Here is a 17,724-nt window from a genome sequence, read left to right as displayed (position 1 = left end):
ACTTATCTTAGATATTTTGAATCGATCGAATCATTCAATGAAATTTCAAATAGCAATGTAATAGTCATTGGTGACTGGAATATTCCCGAAATAGGTGGCTCTAACTTTGACTTCAGTAGAGGGTCTCGTCTGGCAGCTGCATTGGGACTTTTCATGGGGGTGATGGGCTTAGAGTCTTATAATGAAATTGTCAATTGTAATAATCAGACTTTGGATTTGGTTCTTAGCTCGTTCCATGTTAATGTTTCAAGATGCGATGACTGTTTGGTTCCCGAGGATAACCATCATCCTACGCTTTCCATTCCTTTTCCATTGCTTCACATGAGGGCAGATCACGGAGATGAATCAAATGACAAATTTCAATATGTTTTCAAGAGAGCTGATTTTCTTCGCTTGTATGAATCTCTGAGAGACGCTGATTGGACCGCTGTCTATTCATGTTCAGAAGTCAATGAGGCAACTGAAGTTTTCTATAACATAGTTTACTCATGTTTTGACCTGTGTGTTCCTAGAAGAGCCGCTGGTGATCGGATTAGCAGGTACCCTCGGTGGTATACTAGGGATATAATTCAAGACATCAATCGGAAGGAGAAATGTGCCCGAAAGAGGAGAGTCTCTGCTTATCACGACGAGGAATTTAGAAGATTGAGATCTGCTTTGAAACTTAAAATTTCTCAAGCTTATCAGGCTTATATGAATTCAGTTCAGACAAGTATTGGTGGTGACATGAGGAATTTCTGGTCTTATATAAATAATAATCGAAAGGGTAAGCGGTCAGAGAATTTTATGAGATGGAATAATACTTTTGTCGCAGGTACTGAGATTCCAGAGGCGTTTGCAGATTATTTCTCATCTGTTTTCAACAGAAGCGACAATCATGCTGGAGTTTTTGATGACACAATTGGTCACTCCCCTCTCCACTTGAATTCTGTCTCAAGGGCTGATATAGTTAATTCTATACGGAGCTTTAAAGGTAATGGATCTGTTGGTCCAGACTTGGTTCCACCGTATGTCATCAGGGGCTGCTCCGATTTGTTTATTTGTTTATTAGCTTGAGTTCATTTTCAATCTAGCACTGAAAACATCCACGTTTCCTGATATGTGGAAGCAAGCCAAAGTAATTTTTGATTGGTGCTTGAGAAATCAGCTCAGAGTTAATATTGGTAAATGTGCTACGCTGTCTTTCACAAGACAAAGAGATCCGCAAACTCCCATCTATAGGATCAATAACCAAATAATTAAGAGAGTGGACCATTTTAAAGACCTTGGTGTAATTTTTGATCCTGAGCTCAATTTCAATCATCATGTGAGAAGTTTATGTTCCAGAGCATGTCAACAGATTGGATTCATTCGGAGAACCTGCTCTCAATTTGATAATCACAATATTCTTATTCTATTATATAGGACACTTATCAGAAGTTTATTAAACTTCTGCTCTGAAGTATGGCATCCATATCTCGCCTCTCATGAGCTGGAATTAGAAAGAATTCAAAGTAAATTTCTAAGGTTTGTATATTTCAAGCGTTTTAAAATGTTCTGTCCTTTCAATTTTCTCACAGCTAACCTAAGAGCCATATTTGATATTCAATCCCTGGAAGCATCTAGGAGCTGTAAATTGCTTTTGTTCCTATATAATATATTGAACAACCGTGTCCAATCAACCTACCTCCTTTCATTGCTGAATATATATGTGTCTTCAGTTTTCTTCCTCCCCAATGCAACTCCAATAGTCACTTCAATTCTCCAATCAACCGCATGATGAATCTTTATAATTACCATAGTTTTCACCTAGACCTTTTTCATATGAATCCCAGTCAGTTCAAGAAGGCATGTAAGCGGCTCCACCCAATGTGACACCTATTTTTCCCACGCTAGACCTCATCAACTTACATAGAGTACCATATTTAGTAGATGACTTCCTTTCATTCTTAGCTCTGTTATCATTTATCTCATTATTGGAATGTTATTTGTATTTTCTTGATTCTCCTCTCATTATTTTCTCATATTGTAAATGGTTTCTAGTACAGTATAATAAAAGTATAGTATCTAGTATTTAGTATATTAAGTTTTCAGTATATTTAGATTACTGGAGCTTATGGAACTGAGGAAGAGTCACAAAGACAATCTTGTTGAGTATAGAAGGATCCATACTATCATTAGAAGAAAGATCAGGGAGGCCAAGGAGAGAGAAAAGGTTGAACAGTGTCAGGAGATAGAGCTATATCAAAGTCGCTATGATAGCTTCAATGTCCATCGTAAAGTAAAGGAAGTGGCTGGGAAGTTCTTTTTTAACAAAAGTGGTCGGTTAGCGGATGTACACGGCAATTTGGTGATTGATAAGGATGAGAGGAAGAAGGTGTGGGAGCAATATTTAAAGGATTTATTCCATGACCTCAGAGCACAGCAGCCTGTCTTTGAAGATGACACTGGACCGAAGATTCTATTGGAAGAGGTGAAGGCGGCTATGAAGCAGATGAAGGATGGAAAGGCAACGGGACCGGATGAAATATCCATTGAATTGTTGAAGTTAATGGATGAAGAAAATATGAAGACAATAACCAAAATTTTCAACCACATATACTCAACAGGAAAAATCCCAAATCAATGGCTGGAGTCAGAGTTCATTGCAATTCCAAAGAAGTCAAGTGCAAAAGCCTGTGGAGACTTCCGAACATTAAGTTTGATGAGTCACATGCTTAAATTGTTTTTAAAAGTCATTCACAAAAGAATTTATAACATATGTGAAGAGCGAATTTCACCCAATCAATTTGGTTTTGTAAAGGCTGTGGGAACAAGGGAAGCTCTGTTTGGTGTGCAGATTCTGTTTCAAAGATGCAGAGATGTGGGTTGTAATGTTTTTGCATGTCTGATTGATTACAAGAAGGCCTTCGACCGTGTTCAACATGAGAAAATGATAGATGTCTTGAGAAGAACTGGGATTGATGGAAAAGACCTATCAATTATAGCCAACTTATATTGGAATCAATCAGCTGTTCTCCGAGTAGATGGAGAACATACAGAACAGGTGAAGATCCTGCGAGGAGTTAGACAAGGTTGCATACTATCACCTATCATTTTCAACCTATATTCAGAGCACATTTTCAGAGAAGCACTTGAATATATGAATGAAGGTATCTCAATCAATGGAGAGAAGCTTAACAATTTACGCTATGCTGATGATACCATTGTGTTCTCTGATTCCATAGAGGGCCTGCAAAAGCTGATGGATAGGATTGCAGAAACTAGTAAAACCTATGGACTTGATATAAACTCAGCCAAAACAAAGCTCATGATCATTAGTAAAGATGACATCCAAGGAGCAGAGCTGTACATTGGTCAGACGAAAATTGATAGGGTCACACAATACACCTACCTTGGAACTATGATTAATGAGTCATGGGATAATTCTCAGGAGATCCGGTGTCGGATTGCAAAAGCCAAAAGTGCTTTCATAACAATGGGGTCTGTTTTCAAGAGCCATGACCTCACCTTGCATACGAAGATTCGATTACTGAAGTGCTATGTGTATTCAGTACTGTTGTATGGTGTTGAATCATGGACTCTAAAGCAAAGCACAGTAGCAAAGCTCCAAGCATTTGAGTTATGGCTGTATAGGAGAATCCTGAGGATACCATGGACTGATAGAATTACCAATCAGGAGGTGTTGAGGAGGATGAATATGGCCCCAGAACTGGTTAACATAATAAAATTCAGGAAGTTGCAATACTTGGGCCACATAATGCGCAATAGGGGCAGATATGAGCTATTGCAGACCATACTGCAGGGCAAAATAGAAGGCAGGAGAGCCCCAGGTCGAAGAAGAATATCCTGGCTGGCCAACCTGAGAGCCTGGTTTGGAAAAACCTCCATTCAATTGTTCCGGAGCGCAACTAACAAAGTCATCATAGCCAATATGATCGCCAACGTTCGAAACGGACAGGCACCTTAAGAAGAAGATATTTAGATTCTCATCACATTTTTTTCTCTTCACAAATATGAAATAGTTTTTTCCTTATGTCTTTCTCTCTATTTTTAAGTTTTTTTGTAAAGTGCTTATTGTAATTTTTTTGATTGGGGAGCAATTTTTGGGTTTTCCCGTGTGCTCCCATATTGTTGTAAATAAATAAATAAATAAATAAATTTTTAATTTTAGGTGAAAATGTTACTAAACATTAATTGTAGAGATTCTCAAGCTCAATCTATTCCACTCGAATTTTTTCGTTTAAATTGTATCCGAAGCCTTATAATTGAGAATCTAAAATCAAACTTTGCATAGATGGGGCGGAGCTCCTAGAATTTTTACAGATATAGGACTGTGTGGCAGTTGATAGAGCTTATCGATGACCATTTCAGGTATAACTTTTATCAAAATCGTTGGAGCCGTTTTCGAGAAAATCGCGAAAGACCCTGTTTTTGACAACATTTTCGCCATTTTAGCCGCCATCTTGAATTGCATTTGATCGAAATTGTTCGTGTCGGATCCTCATATTGTAAGGACTTTACGTTCCAAATTTCAAGTCAATCCGTTTATTGGGAGATGAGATATCGTGTACACAGACGCACATACACTCATATACACACACACACACACACACACACACACACCACACACACACACACACATACAGACCAATACCCAAAAACCACTTTTTTGGACTCAGGGGACCTTGAAACGTATAGAAATTTAGAAATTGGGGTACCTTAATTTTTTTCGGAAAGCAATACTTTCCTTACCTATGGTAATAGGGCAAGGAAAGTAAAATTTTGTCAATAAATTTGGTTTAAACGCAGCATAAGAAATAAACAATAATAATAATAATAATAATAACTAGTAGTTCTGTGAACAGTAGACCTCAAGCAGTATTCTCATCCACAAGTACTTGATTGAAACTATAGACCTTATGGAAATACAGTAGACTGGCTTATCCACACATCTGTGTAATCACTTGTCAGCTGATTTATGATGAATAATTCTATAGTCTGATTTTTACTTTCCTTGCCCTATTACCGGAATTATCGGAAGGAAAGTATTGCTTTCCGAAAAAAATCAAGGTACCACAATTTCTAAATTTCTATACGTTTCAAGGTTCCCTGAGTCCAAAAAAGTGGTTTTTGGGTATTAGTCTGTATGTGTGTGTGTGTGTGTGTGTATGAGTGTATGTGCGTCTGTGTACACGATATCTCATCTCCCAATTAACGGAATGTTAGGGACTTGGAATCTGGAACTTAAGGTCCTCACATTATAAGGATCCGACACAAACAATTTCGATCAAATGCAATTCAAGATGGCGGATAAAAAGGCGAAAATGTTGTCAAAAATAGGGTTTTTCGCGATTTTCTCAAAAACTGCTCCAACGATTTTAATCAAATTTATACCTAAAAAAGTCATTGATAAGCTCTATCGAATACCACTGTATTATTTACAATAATACTGTAAAAATTCCAGGAGATCCGCCCCATCAATGCAAAGTTTGATTTTAGATTCCCAATTATCAAGCTTCAGATACAATTTAAACAAAAAAATTCAAGAGGAAAAGATTGAGCATAAAAATCTCTACAATAAATGGTCAGTAACATTTTCACTTTAAACAAAAAAATTAAATTTTTAAATTAATTTTTTTCCAATTTAAACAAAAAAATTCAAGTGGAAAAGATTGAGCATAAAAATCTCTACAATTAACGTTTAGTAACATTTCCACTTTAAATTGAAAATAAGCTCGAAGTACGAGAAAATAAGATTATTAAATTGCTAACTGTTGGCAACTGTTGATTCTATCAAATCATTCATTATGAAGAGATAGCAGATTCCGTGGGTCTGCAGCGTTATTGTCCTGTCACCAGCTGGCTTAGAGCTTTGAATAGTAGACTTGAGATGCGCCTGAACACTAGTGTCAGTTGATCAATTTTCATAATGGCAAGGAAAGTTGTGTGAGTGCGCCACACCAGATTACTACTCGAATATTGGCGTATAAAGGACGAGGCTCCTTTCTCCTTTTATATCATCCTTGAAATGCAAAATTTCCAAAAACCTTGTATATACGTCTACGCGCAATTAAAAAGGGAACATACCTGTCAAATTTCATGGAAATCTATTACCGCGTTTCGCCGTAAATGTGCAACATTTAAACATTTGAACATTTAAAAATTTGAAAATTTAAAAATTTCAAAATTTAAAAATTTCAAAATTTCAAAATTTAAAAATTTAAAAATTTAAAAATTTAAAAATTTAAAAATTTAAAAATTTAAAAATTTAAAAATTTAAAAATTTAAAAATTTAAAAATTTAAAAATTTAAAAATTTAAAAATTTAAAAATTTAAAAATTTAAAAATTTAAAAATTTAAAAATTAAAAATTTAAAAATTTAAAAATTTAAAAATTTAAAAATTTAAAAATTTAAAAATTTAAAAATTTAAAAATTTAAAAATTTAAAAATTTAAAAATTAAAAATTTAAAAATTAAAAATTTAAAAATTTAAAAATTTAAAAATTTAAAAATTTAAAAATTTAAAAATTTAAAAATTTAAAAATTTAAAAATTTAAAAATTTAAAAATTTAAAAATTTGAAAATTTAAAAATTTAAAAATTTAAAAATTTAAACATTTAAAAATTTAAACATTTGAAAATTTGAAAATTGAAACATTCAAAAATTTAAAAATTTGAAAATTTAAACATTTAAACATTTAAACATTCATACATTCAAACATTCAAGCATTCAAACATTCAAACATTTAAACATTAAGAGAAATGCCAAACCGTCGACTTGAATCTTAGACCTCACTTCGCTCGGTCAATAATAATATTGAACTATTCTGACTATGGGAACAATTCACAATAAGAAAGGATCTCGACTTATCATCATCACGATCCTTATAATACCAGACCTACTACTACTACTGGTGGAACATGTTAGGGTGAGTCATTGCACCCTAACTCGGCAGTGTCTTGAGCTATGGAGCTCTATGACTGCTCAAAGTAATAACAGTGCTGAAGTTGGGGGTTCCTGATATATAAGACCTTCAGTAGAGCTTGGCAATTTTATCTTTATTTATTCTTATTTATTTATTTATTTTTCTATTATTCTCTAATTTTCCTTTTTCTAATATTAATCAATATCTGATATACTAATCTAGTTCGATTTCCATTTAATTTTCAAAGTTATAATGGAGAAGGGTTCTCTCCTAGGGAATGGAATACTGTGAACAGTGGCTGACTGACAATCAGCTGCTGGCACGAACTGCTAACTGTCAATCAGGCCACCATTGTTGAAATGGGAGTGGCTTGTGGGTTTGAGGTGGTCGTGGTATTTCGTACATCTGCCTTATTGATGTACGCCACGAGATAGAAGCTGTATCATGAAGCTTTCGAGATGTGAGCTGAATGAAGTTGAGTAATTGAGGGGTACTGGCATATTCATAGAGTAACCTATTATTCACTGTGTAGTGAAAGTTGCAGATGGTTCTGATGAGTCTGTTTTGAAGGCCAAATAGACGTTTTCTATTGGTCTTCGATAGATATGGGAACCAGACTGGGGCGGCATAGGTCAGGTATGCTCTGATGATGGCTGTGAATATGAGCAGCCGAAATTTCAGGGGGAGTGAAGGGGTGACAAGTAGGGGGAATAGTTGTACAAACAGCACACGACAGTGTTGAATTTTCACTTTAATGTGTTGTTTGAAAGTGAGTGTTCTATCCAGAGTTACACCTAGGTACTTGACGGTATGGGACCATGGCAGGGCGTGGCCATGGATTTTGAGAGTGGGAGGAAGTTTGAGTTTTCGGGAAAAGGCGACAGCCACACATTTAGTTGGATTTATCTCTACCTTCCAGGATGAACACCAGGATGTAAGCAGGTTTAATTGCTCTTGAACATTCCTGGCCGCCCTATTCAGATTCATGCTGCTCGAGTGGAATGTGGTGTCATCAGCAAATAGACTTGTTTGAACTGAAGGTAGAGATGGCATGTCATTGATGAAGAAGGAGTAGAGGATAGGTCCAAGCACAGATCCTTGGGGGACACCTGCTGTTGCTGGGGTGAGAGCTGAAGAGTTTACTGAAGATGGGGTTTGGTTGTGAACTTCGAAATACCTATTAGTAAGGTATGACTTGAAGAGTCTTATTGTTGAAGGTGGAAAGACAGATGAAAGTTTATAGAGTAGTCCATCCAGCCACACAGTGTCGAAGGCTGCTTTGAAGTCTATAAAGACTGCAGCCACGTGCTCTTTCTTGTTGAAAGAATCTGATAACTGAGAGCAGAATTTCATTAGTTGCAGTGTTGTTGAACAACCTGCACGAAATCCAAACTGCTCTGGCCTTATCACACTATCTAATGTATCTCTTATATGTTTCTCCAGAAACATTTTCTCAAAAAGCTTTGAGAAAAAGCAGGGTATGGAGATTGGCCTGTAGCTGGATGGTAGGGTGGAGCGTTTTCCTGGCTTTAGGAGCAGGAATAATTTGCTCTTTTTCCATTCTGAGGGGAAGTGTTGGGTGTTCAGAATGGAATTGAAAATTACAAGCAGGTGTTGGGCTAGCTCTGGAGGCGCATTTAAGATGGCCTTTCCAGAAATACCATCAAGACCTGGGGCCTTTTTTGGATTTGTATTTTTAAGTGCATTTTTCTATTATTCTCTAATTTTCCTTTTTCTAATATTAATCAATATCTGATATACTAATCTAGTTCGATTTCCATTTAATTTTCAAAGTTATAATATGTATAAAATATGTATATATGTATATATATATGATTTTTTTTTTTTTTTTTTTTTTTTTTCCTGCCAAGTCTACTTTTTTGGGAGAAGTGGTAATGGAGAAGGGTTCTCTCCTAGGGAATGGAATACTGTGAACAGTGGCTGACTGACAATCAGCTGCTGGCACGAACTGCTAACTGTCAATCAGGCCACCATTGTTGAAATGGGAGTGGCTTGTGGGTTTGAGGTGGTCGTGGTATTTCGTACATCTGCCTTATTGATGTACGCCACGAGATAGAAGCTGTATCATGAAGCTTTCGAGATGTGAGCTGAATGAAGTTGAGTAATTGAGGGGTACTGGCATATTCATAGAGTAACCTATTATTCACTGTGTAGTGAAAGTTGCAGATGGTTCTGATGAGTCTGTTTTGAAGGCCAAATAGACGTTTTCTATTGGTCTTCGATAGATATGGGAACCAGACTGGGGCGGCATAGGTCAGGTATGCTCTGATGATGGCTGTGAATATGAGCAGCCGAAATTTCAGGGGGAGTGAAGGGGTGACAAGTAGGGGGAATAGTTGTACAAACAGCACACGACAGTGTTGAATTTTCACTTTAATGTGTTGTTTGAAAGTGAGTGTTCTATCCAGAGTTACACCTAGGTACTTGACGGTATGGGACCATGGCAGGGCGTGGCCATGGATTTTGAGAGTGGGAGGAAGTTTGAGTTTTCGGGAAAAGGCGACAGCCACACATTTAGTTGGATTTATCTCTACCTTCCAGGATGAACACCAGGATGTAAGCAGGTTTAATTGCTCTTGAACATTCCTGGCCGCCCTATTCAGATTCATGCTGCTCGAGTGGAATGTGGTGTCATCAGCAAATAGACTTGTTTGAACTGAAGGTAGAGATGGCATGTCATTGATGAAGAAGGAGTAGAGGATAGGTCCAAGCACAGATCCTTGGGGGACACCTGCTGTTGCTGGGGTGAGAGCTGAAGAGTTTACTGAAGATGGGGTTTGGTTGTGAACTTCGAAATACCTATTAGTAAGGTATGACTTGAAGAGTCTTATTGTTGAAGGTGGAAAGACAGATGAAAGTTTATAGAGTAGTCCATCCAGCCACACAGTGTCGAAGGCTGCTTTGAAGTCTATAAAGACTGCAGCCACGTGCTCTTTCTTGTTGAAAGAATCTGATAACTGAGAGCAGAATTTCATTAGTTGCAGTGTTGTTGAACAACCTGCACGAAATCCAAACTGCTCTGGCCTTATCACACTATCTAATGTATCTCTTATATGTTTCTCCAGAAACATTTTCTCAAAAAGCTTTGAGAAAAAGCAGGGTATGGAGATTGGCCTGTAGCTGGATGGTAGGGTGGAGCGTTTTCCTGGCTTTAGGAGCAGGAATAATTTGCTCTTTTTCCATTCTGAGGGGAAGTGTTGGGTGTTCAGAATGGAGTTGAAAATTACAAGCAGGTGTTGGGCTAGCTCTGGAGGCGCATTTAAGATGGCCTTTCCAGAAATACCATCAAGACCTGGGGCCTTTTTTGGATTTGTATTTTTAAGTGCATTTGTTATATCTCCCATTGTAAAAGGTGAGAGATTATTTGGGGTGGGGTCTTGCACTGTTACTAAAACACTGTCAACTATTTTTCTAAAGTGGGTGCCGAGCTCTTGACTATGAGGGACGGGTGGATTTGAGAAGTGGAGTTCTAGATGGGAGGCAAACTCATCCACTTTCTCTTGGTCTGAGAAGATTAGCCCATTTGGGCCCTCAAGTGGAGAGTTTGGAGGTTTTTTCCTGAGAAGTTTACGGGTAGCTTGCCAGGCTGAGTTGGGTGGCAAAGAGGTGAGATACTCTTCCCAGGATTGGAGGCGATGTAGTTTAAGTAGTTGAGAGCATTTGTTCGATGCTCTATTAAATGCATATCTGGTATGGATGGGAGTGTGTGTACACAGAACGAGTGTCTTCTGTGTATTAGAAGGGCTACACCACCATGGGTTTGATTAAGCTCATTAGGGAGGCGGTCGTAGCGAAGGCAGTGGTATGAGGGGAATTTAATTGGAATAGTAGTTGGCATTTGTGTTTCCTGAATAAGAGCCACATCTATATCCAGATCACTAAGAAAGTGACGAAGTTCGTCTATTTTGTGTCTTAATCCATCTGCATTGAATGAAATAATTTTGAAATTATTCATTTTAGTTCAACAGGGAGGGGAGTGCACTAATAAGAATGGCAATGGCTTCACCAATGTTCAAGGCATTGATGAGACGTGGTAGGGTACTTACCACCCATTGAACGAATTTTTCTGAGCTCAGAAAGCTCAGTAGACCTCCCTGTCCCTGTTGAGATTGTGAGGAGGGAGGTTGTGAACTTCCCGAGTTTGACTCCACTGAAGGTGGTGTTTTTGTTTGGGAAGGGAGGGAGGGGAAGTTCTCTCGAATATTTATAATAGGTGAGGAGGGAACCCTTTCCACTGGGGGTGATGGAAATTTATTTTTCACTATCACTGGTCGTTCTTTGATGAATACTTTTGTCACTTTGTGACTACGGGGAGGGGGTGGGGGACTCGGACTATTCCCTGTAGCCCCCTGAACGGCCGCCGAGTAGGAGAGTGAGGCTGGATCGGCCACTCTCGCCTCTCTCGGCCGCCGTTCCGCGACTGGAGGCTGCACGGAAGTCGACTGTTGTGAGACAGTCGATTTTTTGGCTGGCAGCCTGTTAATTTGAGCCTGGTGTGTTGGACACCCTCTGTAGTTGGCTGTGTGAGCTCCTTGACAATTCACACAACGGGGCTTCTCTGATTGAAGATCTCTCTTACAATCACTTGCCTTGTGGTTGTCTCCACACTTAACACAACGTGGTGTGTGGAAACAATTCACTGAACTGTGGCCATATCGCTGGCAATTGAAGCATTGAGGAATGCTTGGTTTGGGTTTGTAAGGCTCAACTTGAACCTTGATGCAGAACAGGCTGCTAAGAGAGTAGATTTTTTTAAAATCTCCCTCTTTTTTAAGTTTGATTATGAAGAGACTATAAGGCCTCCCACGACTGTTAATAGGTGTAACACTTGAGATGTTGAACCCAGCTTCTTTCAGAGTTTCAGCCAGGTCAGCTGGGTTATGTGACCAGTGAAGGCCACGAAGAACTACCTTCAGTTCTGAGTCACGTTCAGAGCTGAAGGTGTGGAACTCAATCTTTTCTCTCTGAAGGAGAGACTTGACTGATTTGAAATCCTCCTCAGAGGACGTTTTTAGAGAGTAGTTATTACCTTTCAAGGTAATAACTATCTCTGATTTCAGATGTTGCTTTAACTCTGAAGCTAGAACCGACCAGTTTTTAGGGGCTCTAAAAACTAATGGAGGAAAAAAGCGCGTGGGCACACTGTTAATACTTTTAGAGTTAGAATCTTGACTCACCCTTCTTCTCCTTTTTGTGTAGAGAGTGAAGCCCTCGTCGTCCTGGGTGGCCTCGTCCACTCTAGTTGGCGATGATGCGAGGGAGCTCTCCTGCTCGACCTCTCTAGCCTGGGTGGGCTGAACACGGTTGGTGGATGGGGAAGAGTTGGGGGAACCCTCCTGCTCGCCTTCTTCTGCCTGGGTGGCCTGGGCGACCGTTAGATTCGTTGTTAGTGGAGTGGTGTTGGGGGAGCGCCTCTGCTCAACCCTGCCTGCCTGGTTGTCCTCCGCCCTCTTCACCATGGAGGTTGATGGACGAGGTGAGGAGCTGTCCTGTAGGGTGGGCCTATTCTGCTTGCGCGGTACCGGGTGGGTGGCCTTGCCTGACCGAAGGGTGCGCGCACGGTTCATTGTGCTCATCCCCCTGGCCGTCTTCTTCTTCTTCTTCTTCTTCTTCTTCTTCTTCTTCTTCTCCTCTATTACTGCTTCGTCTTTTGTGCACTGATCCTACCTGCTCGGAGTCTCGAGCGCGACTTACCAGACCTAACGAAGAAATTGAGACATCATGATGACCCGAGCCAACGTCGACATCGAAATGCGGCCCTTTGGCGTCTACACGCTCAACTATATGTCATTCAAAGATGTCAGTACTCAACATCAAACATCCAGTTTACAATAGTTGGATAATTGTGTCTGAGTATAATGTGAATCATGAACATTACTAAGTGCTACCAATAAGAGAGTAGAACAGAGATTCTTGAAATTTGAAGTTGAGTGATAATTTTATTGTTTAGCAGACTAGGGCCAGGTTTCTAAGACACTTATTGCCGGTTGTACAAAAGCCGTTAAATTTTAATCGTGATTAATTACATGAGAACCAATCTGAGAAGCTGTCTTATAAAGAAGGCCTTCTCTGATTGGTTATTATGAATTTAATCACGGTTAAAATTTAACTGGTTTTTGTGCAACCGGCACTCATTGAATCTAATGCATCATTAAACTTTGATTATCGATTGTTGATGGATAGCAGCAAGTGATCAAGCATTTCTTGAGACTTCAATCTATATAATTCAATAGTCACTATATAAGAATCCCCATATCATTTTATTTATTGGATAGAAAATTTATTTTATTTATCGAATGAGTTTTGTTGGTGGAGAGATACGAATATTGTTCCACCTAGTCATATCACCAACTTTTAGAGAACATGGTGTAACAAACCGTTACAGACTAAACACTTGAATAAGCTTCAACTTTTCCACCTAGTATTATTTATTTATTTGTTCATACAATTACAAATCATAATGGATATGATCAGGATAGAACAGGCATAGCCCAAAACTATTCTGTTCCCAAATTTTGGTAAATAATAAAATGTCCGAAAAAATAGGTTCTTACTGAGGAAAGTTGAAGTTCTATTTCTGTCCAAAAATATATATGAGCTGGAAATTTTGAATTTATAATGTTTGAAATACCAAATTATAGTCAAATATTGCACTTAATATCACCGCACTTTGAATAAATTATTTCAGAAAATTTTGAAGCCAAAAATATACAGACAACTTTTCACTAGGCACAAACGCTGAATTATGAACGTGAAGTCACAACTACAGTTATTATAATATAAATCAGTTTTACTGAAAATTAAATCATAAGCTGTCTGACTTTCCAAAAATCAAGAAAACCATCAATACCTTTTCTCTTAGTTGATGAGTATTATTCATCAAATAGTATCAATTTTTGTTGCCGCCAACATATTGGCGGCTACAATTTTCAAGCATCTTCAATTCAAATAGCTATGCATTCTGCAAATATTGATTGAAGAAATAACAGAAGGAAATTCGTTGAGTGAAACTGTCCAAAAATAGTAAAAGTCCTTAATCCTATTCATATAGTTTTCATTGAATACCGTATTCGAATTATTATTATAATGTTCTGGCAATTTGTTAACAGAAATTTCTAAAAATTAACATAAATTTGATTAACCTAATCATTGTGTGAGGATGTTCAGAGAGTCCCTGGTGGGCGAAGAGGTAAACCGGCAACTGAGAGGTACCGGGTTCGATTCCCGGACTGGGCACAGTTTTTTGGACAGTTTCACTCAACAAATTTTCTACTGCTATTTACTATTTAGCTCAAAAGTCAATATTTCTAGTAGCGGAAGTCCTTATAGTTCTATTAATATAGCTTTCATTGGATATTAGAATCAATATTATTAATTATGATATTATAACAGTTGGTTAATTGCAGTTTTTAACAAATTCTAACATCTGAAATTACAAAAATAATTTTATTTCTTTCCAGTTGATGAAAACGGCGTATTCCTTTGGGAACATTCTTTATACAAAGAAGCTGAGTAGTCAAACACAATATTAAAATTGGGAAGTATTTCAAAAATGAAAACCAATGTGCAGGACAACATAGGTTTTGATTGGAGTTACTTTCTATTGTTACATCAAAAATGTTTAGTCCCAGTGAAATTGAATGCAAGGATATTTTGTTAATGTAAGAGTAATATCAGTTGATAAAGTGAGTATCTGATTGATCTAACATTGTATTTTCCTCCACCTCCTGTCTAAAGTGCTTACTTTACTCCCTGGAACATAATACTAAAGTGTCACTTCTTCGCTCTCGGGAGGAAAAAACAGGAAAACTCCCTAGAGCGTAAAAGTAACTCCATTTAAATAACATGGGAAGCATCTCTATTTAAAAAACGTACATTTGAAATAGGTTAGAAGGTCTAAGCTCAGATGAGGAAGCATATAGAGTAGTCATTAAACCAACTAAATGCAATACCTCAACCAGACATTTGATCAATATATGAAATTTATGTTTGTATGCTAGAATTATTACAAACTTCATAGCACTATACTAGAAAAATTTATAAATATTTTTTTATTCCATGTTACCAAAATACCAGCCAACAAATATTCCTTATTAACTAATCAAATTTGAAACGGGAACTTCATCATAGTTGTAGTTTTGGCGGCCATTGTTGTTACAGCTTTTGCCGACAGATAGCGCATAGCGCAGTCGGCGGAGAACTGTGATTACAAGCCAGCCCAGCTGTTTACGTTTTAGATTATGTTGTAACATATTGTTTGGTCACATACGTTTTAAAAAATTATCTTATTTGCAGTTCTTATAAAAATGTAGGTGGAGGAAAAATGTTGCGTATATCACGGAGTGAAGAATTTTTTTTTCTCCCTCAGGATAATAATTGTTGCCCTCGGCTTCACCTCGGGCTTCAAACTTCTCCCTCAGGGAGAAAAAACAGTACTCTTCACTCTAGATATACAAATAACTATTTTCTCGAGTTTATGTATATTTCATCTCAAGTATTTTTGGCATAAAAAATAGATTGATTGAATTAATCAAAACTTTTTCATGAAAGAAATCATTCCATAACGACGAGAAGGAACAAAGAATAGGAAAATGGGAGTTTGCCATGTTGGTTTCAATATTATTTATTAATTTATAAATTATAGCCTAATAAATGAATTTATTTATTAAGAAATTTTTGAATAACATTCCATATTACTGTACTATTTGCGACAAACTATAAAACTTTTCTACCAAATAGGATTCGACCATTTGCGACGAACTACAAAGTTTTTCTATCAAATGGGACATGACTGTTTGAGAATCGGTTAGATGAGAAAATCAAATCTTCGACCTTTTGCGAAAGTTGAGATTTTCGGCCAAATGGGATTACTATTGAAATTTTTCGATCATTTGGGATTTGACCATTTAGAAAATACAAGTTTCAATTCTACCATTTGGGATTCTTCAATTTTTGATCTTTTGCGACAAAATAATAATTTCGACCAAACGGGAATCGGTCATTTGGCATGCCACCGTCTATAGTGAGGTCCACGTTATAATGGCAGTGAATGAAGATAGGAGAACAGCGTGGCCTTAATCAAGTATATTTCTACATTGTTAAAAACGGATCTGGTAACGTTGTGGAGCTGGAAAAGGATAGTGCTATCAGCTTTCTCGAATGATAGACAAGGATAGCAATACAATTGCTAATCAACAGTGCCATTATAACGTGGACCTCACTATAAACAGTTATTGATGTAGGTAGATAATTTTTCCTTAGTTTCTCTCATTTGTTGTCAACTCAGTTAATTTTTATGCAGATGAGACGAATGAAACTTCTAGAATAACTCTTGACATGATCAGGAATAATAATCGAGAATCATTATTCCAAGATGAAAACATATTGGTTTTAACTATTTGATTGTGTACTGATCATTCTAGAACAATTGAAACAGATATCCCATTGATTCTTTTTCTTATTTCATGAGAATAAAAAACGATAATTATATCATTCTACTGTTATATAAAAATATTGAAAACTAGCAGGTAACCCGTGCTCCGAAGGGTCTATTGTAAAACTTGACAAACTTGACTGATGAAATCTTGAAGAATTGAAAATAGGCCTATAACCATCCTCGTTTGATTAAGAATCCATATGAAGAATCTCATGTTGATCAGTCCAGTAGTCCAGACGTGATGATGGCTCAAACATAAACATCCTATCCTGTACGTATATAAGCCAGTTCTTTCCTTTATTATAGTATAGATGATTGAAAAGAATAATAACATATTACAAGAAAAATTGAAAATTATCAATGTTTAGTTTCTTGAATAAAATTAATTTACAGTTGAATGAAAAGAGTACCGTATGGTACCTGTTGCACGAAAGTCGGTTAAATTTAAATTGTGATCAATTTCACGAGAACCAATCAGAGAAGGCCTTTCTTCAAAATAGCCTTCTCTGATTGTGGTAAAATTTAACCGACTTTTGTGCAACCGGCACATAGACCATGTGATTCAGTATTGATATAGCTATGGTGAGGTCCACATTATAATGGCAGTGTTTGATTAGCAATGGTATTGCCTTAAGAGAATCTTTTTCTCGCTTTATTTTTGCTCTGTTGCCAGATTGTCTTTCAACAATGTAGAATAATGTTAATTAACTAACAAAATATTTGATCTCAGTTATAGGAATTCATTATTAAATAATTGAAAAATATAATTTCTTGCTTAGTAAAATATAATTGATTATTTTAAACGAGAATTAACAGTAGTTAATATTACATCAATAAACCTGTATCAGGCTATCAGCTACCGTCTATATCACATATAGCCTATAGACTGAATTAACAGTAGTTAATATTACATCAATAAACCTGTATCAGCTACTGTCTATACCTCTATAGACGGTAGCTGATAGCCTACAGGTCTATTAATGTAATATTAACTACTGTTAATTCTCGTTTAAAATAATCAATTATATTTCACCAAGCAAGACAAGACAGAGGATCGGCAACGTTCTTCTTTTATCTTCACTGCTATTACAACGTGGACCTCACTATACCACAGTATCTCTTCCACAACTACATACCTACGGTACTCAGTTAATTTAGTGTTCACACATACAGATAAAAGGTAGTAGCATAGAGAAACAATAGCATAAGTAGATATCCCATGGCATAGGGCGTTTATGTCGCAACTTTTACTGTTATCTCATGCCGATAGTCCACGTAGTTCTTTCCTGTGAAGCTTTATGGCGCTGGTAGTTTCTCATATTGTGCCGTTCATATACTATTACTCGGTCAAAACAGTAAA

At 37.1% G+C, this 17,724-nt stretch overlaps 1 protein-coding gene and 1 long non-coding RNA gene across 2 annotated transcripts in view; both read left to right on the top strand.

Annotated features, from left to right (window-relative positions):
- Positions 1 to 1,697, top strand: part of LOC120352898 — a 28,456-nt gene extending 26,759 nt beyond the window's left edge. Inside the window, exon 4 of the mRNA XM_039435209.1 lies at positions 1,405 to 1,697. Within this exon, the coding sequence (XP_039291143.1) occupies positions 1,405 to 1,440 (36 nt within the window). The 3' untranslated portion in view covers positions 1,441 to 1,697. The remainder of the gene's footprint in view (positions 1 to 1,404) is intronic.
- A 10,947-nt stretch (positions 1,698 to 12,644) lies between these two features.
- LOC120352899 lies at positions 12,645 to 14,625 on the top strand. The gene is made up of 2 exons (XR_005572124.1): positions 12,645 to 12,727; positions 14,389 to 14,625. It is a non-coding gene; the product is annotated as an uncharacterized LOC120352899 (long non-coding RNA).
- Positions 14,626 to 17,724: the final 3,099 nt, after the last annotated feature.

Source organism: Nilaparvata lugens, chromosome 9 (assembly GCF_014356525.2).
Source record: "Nilaparvata lugens isolate BPH chromosome 9, ASM1435652v1, whole genome shotgun sequence".
NCBI classification, from domain to species: domain Eukaryota; kingdom Metazoa; phylum Arthropoda; class Insecta; order Hemiptera; family Delphacidae; genus Nilaparvata; species Nilaparvata lugens.
This window is presented reverse-complemented; position numbering and strand designations above follow the sequence as displayed.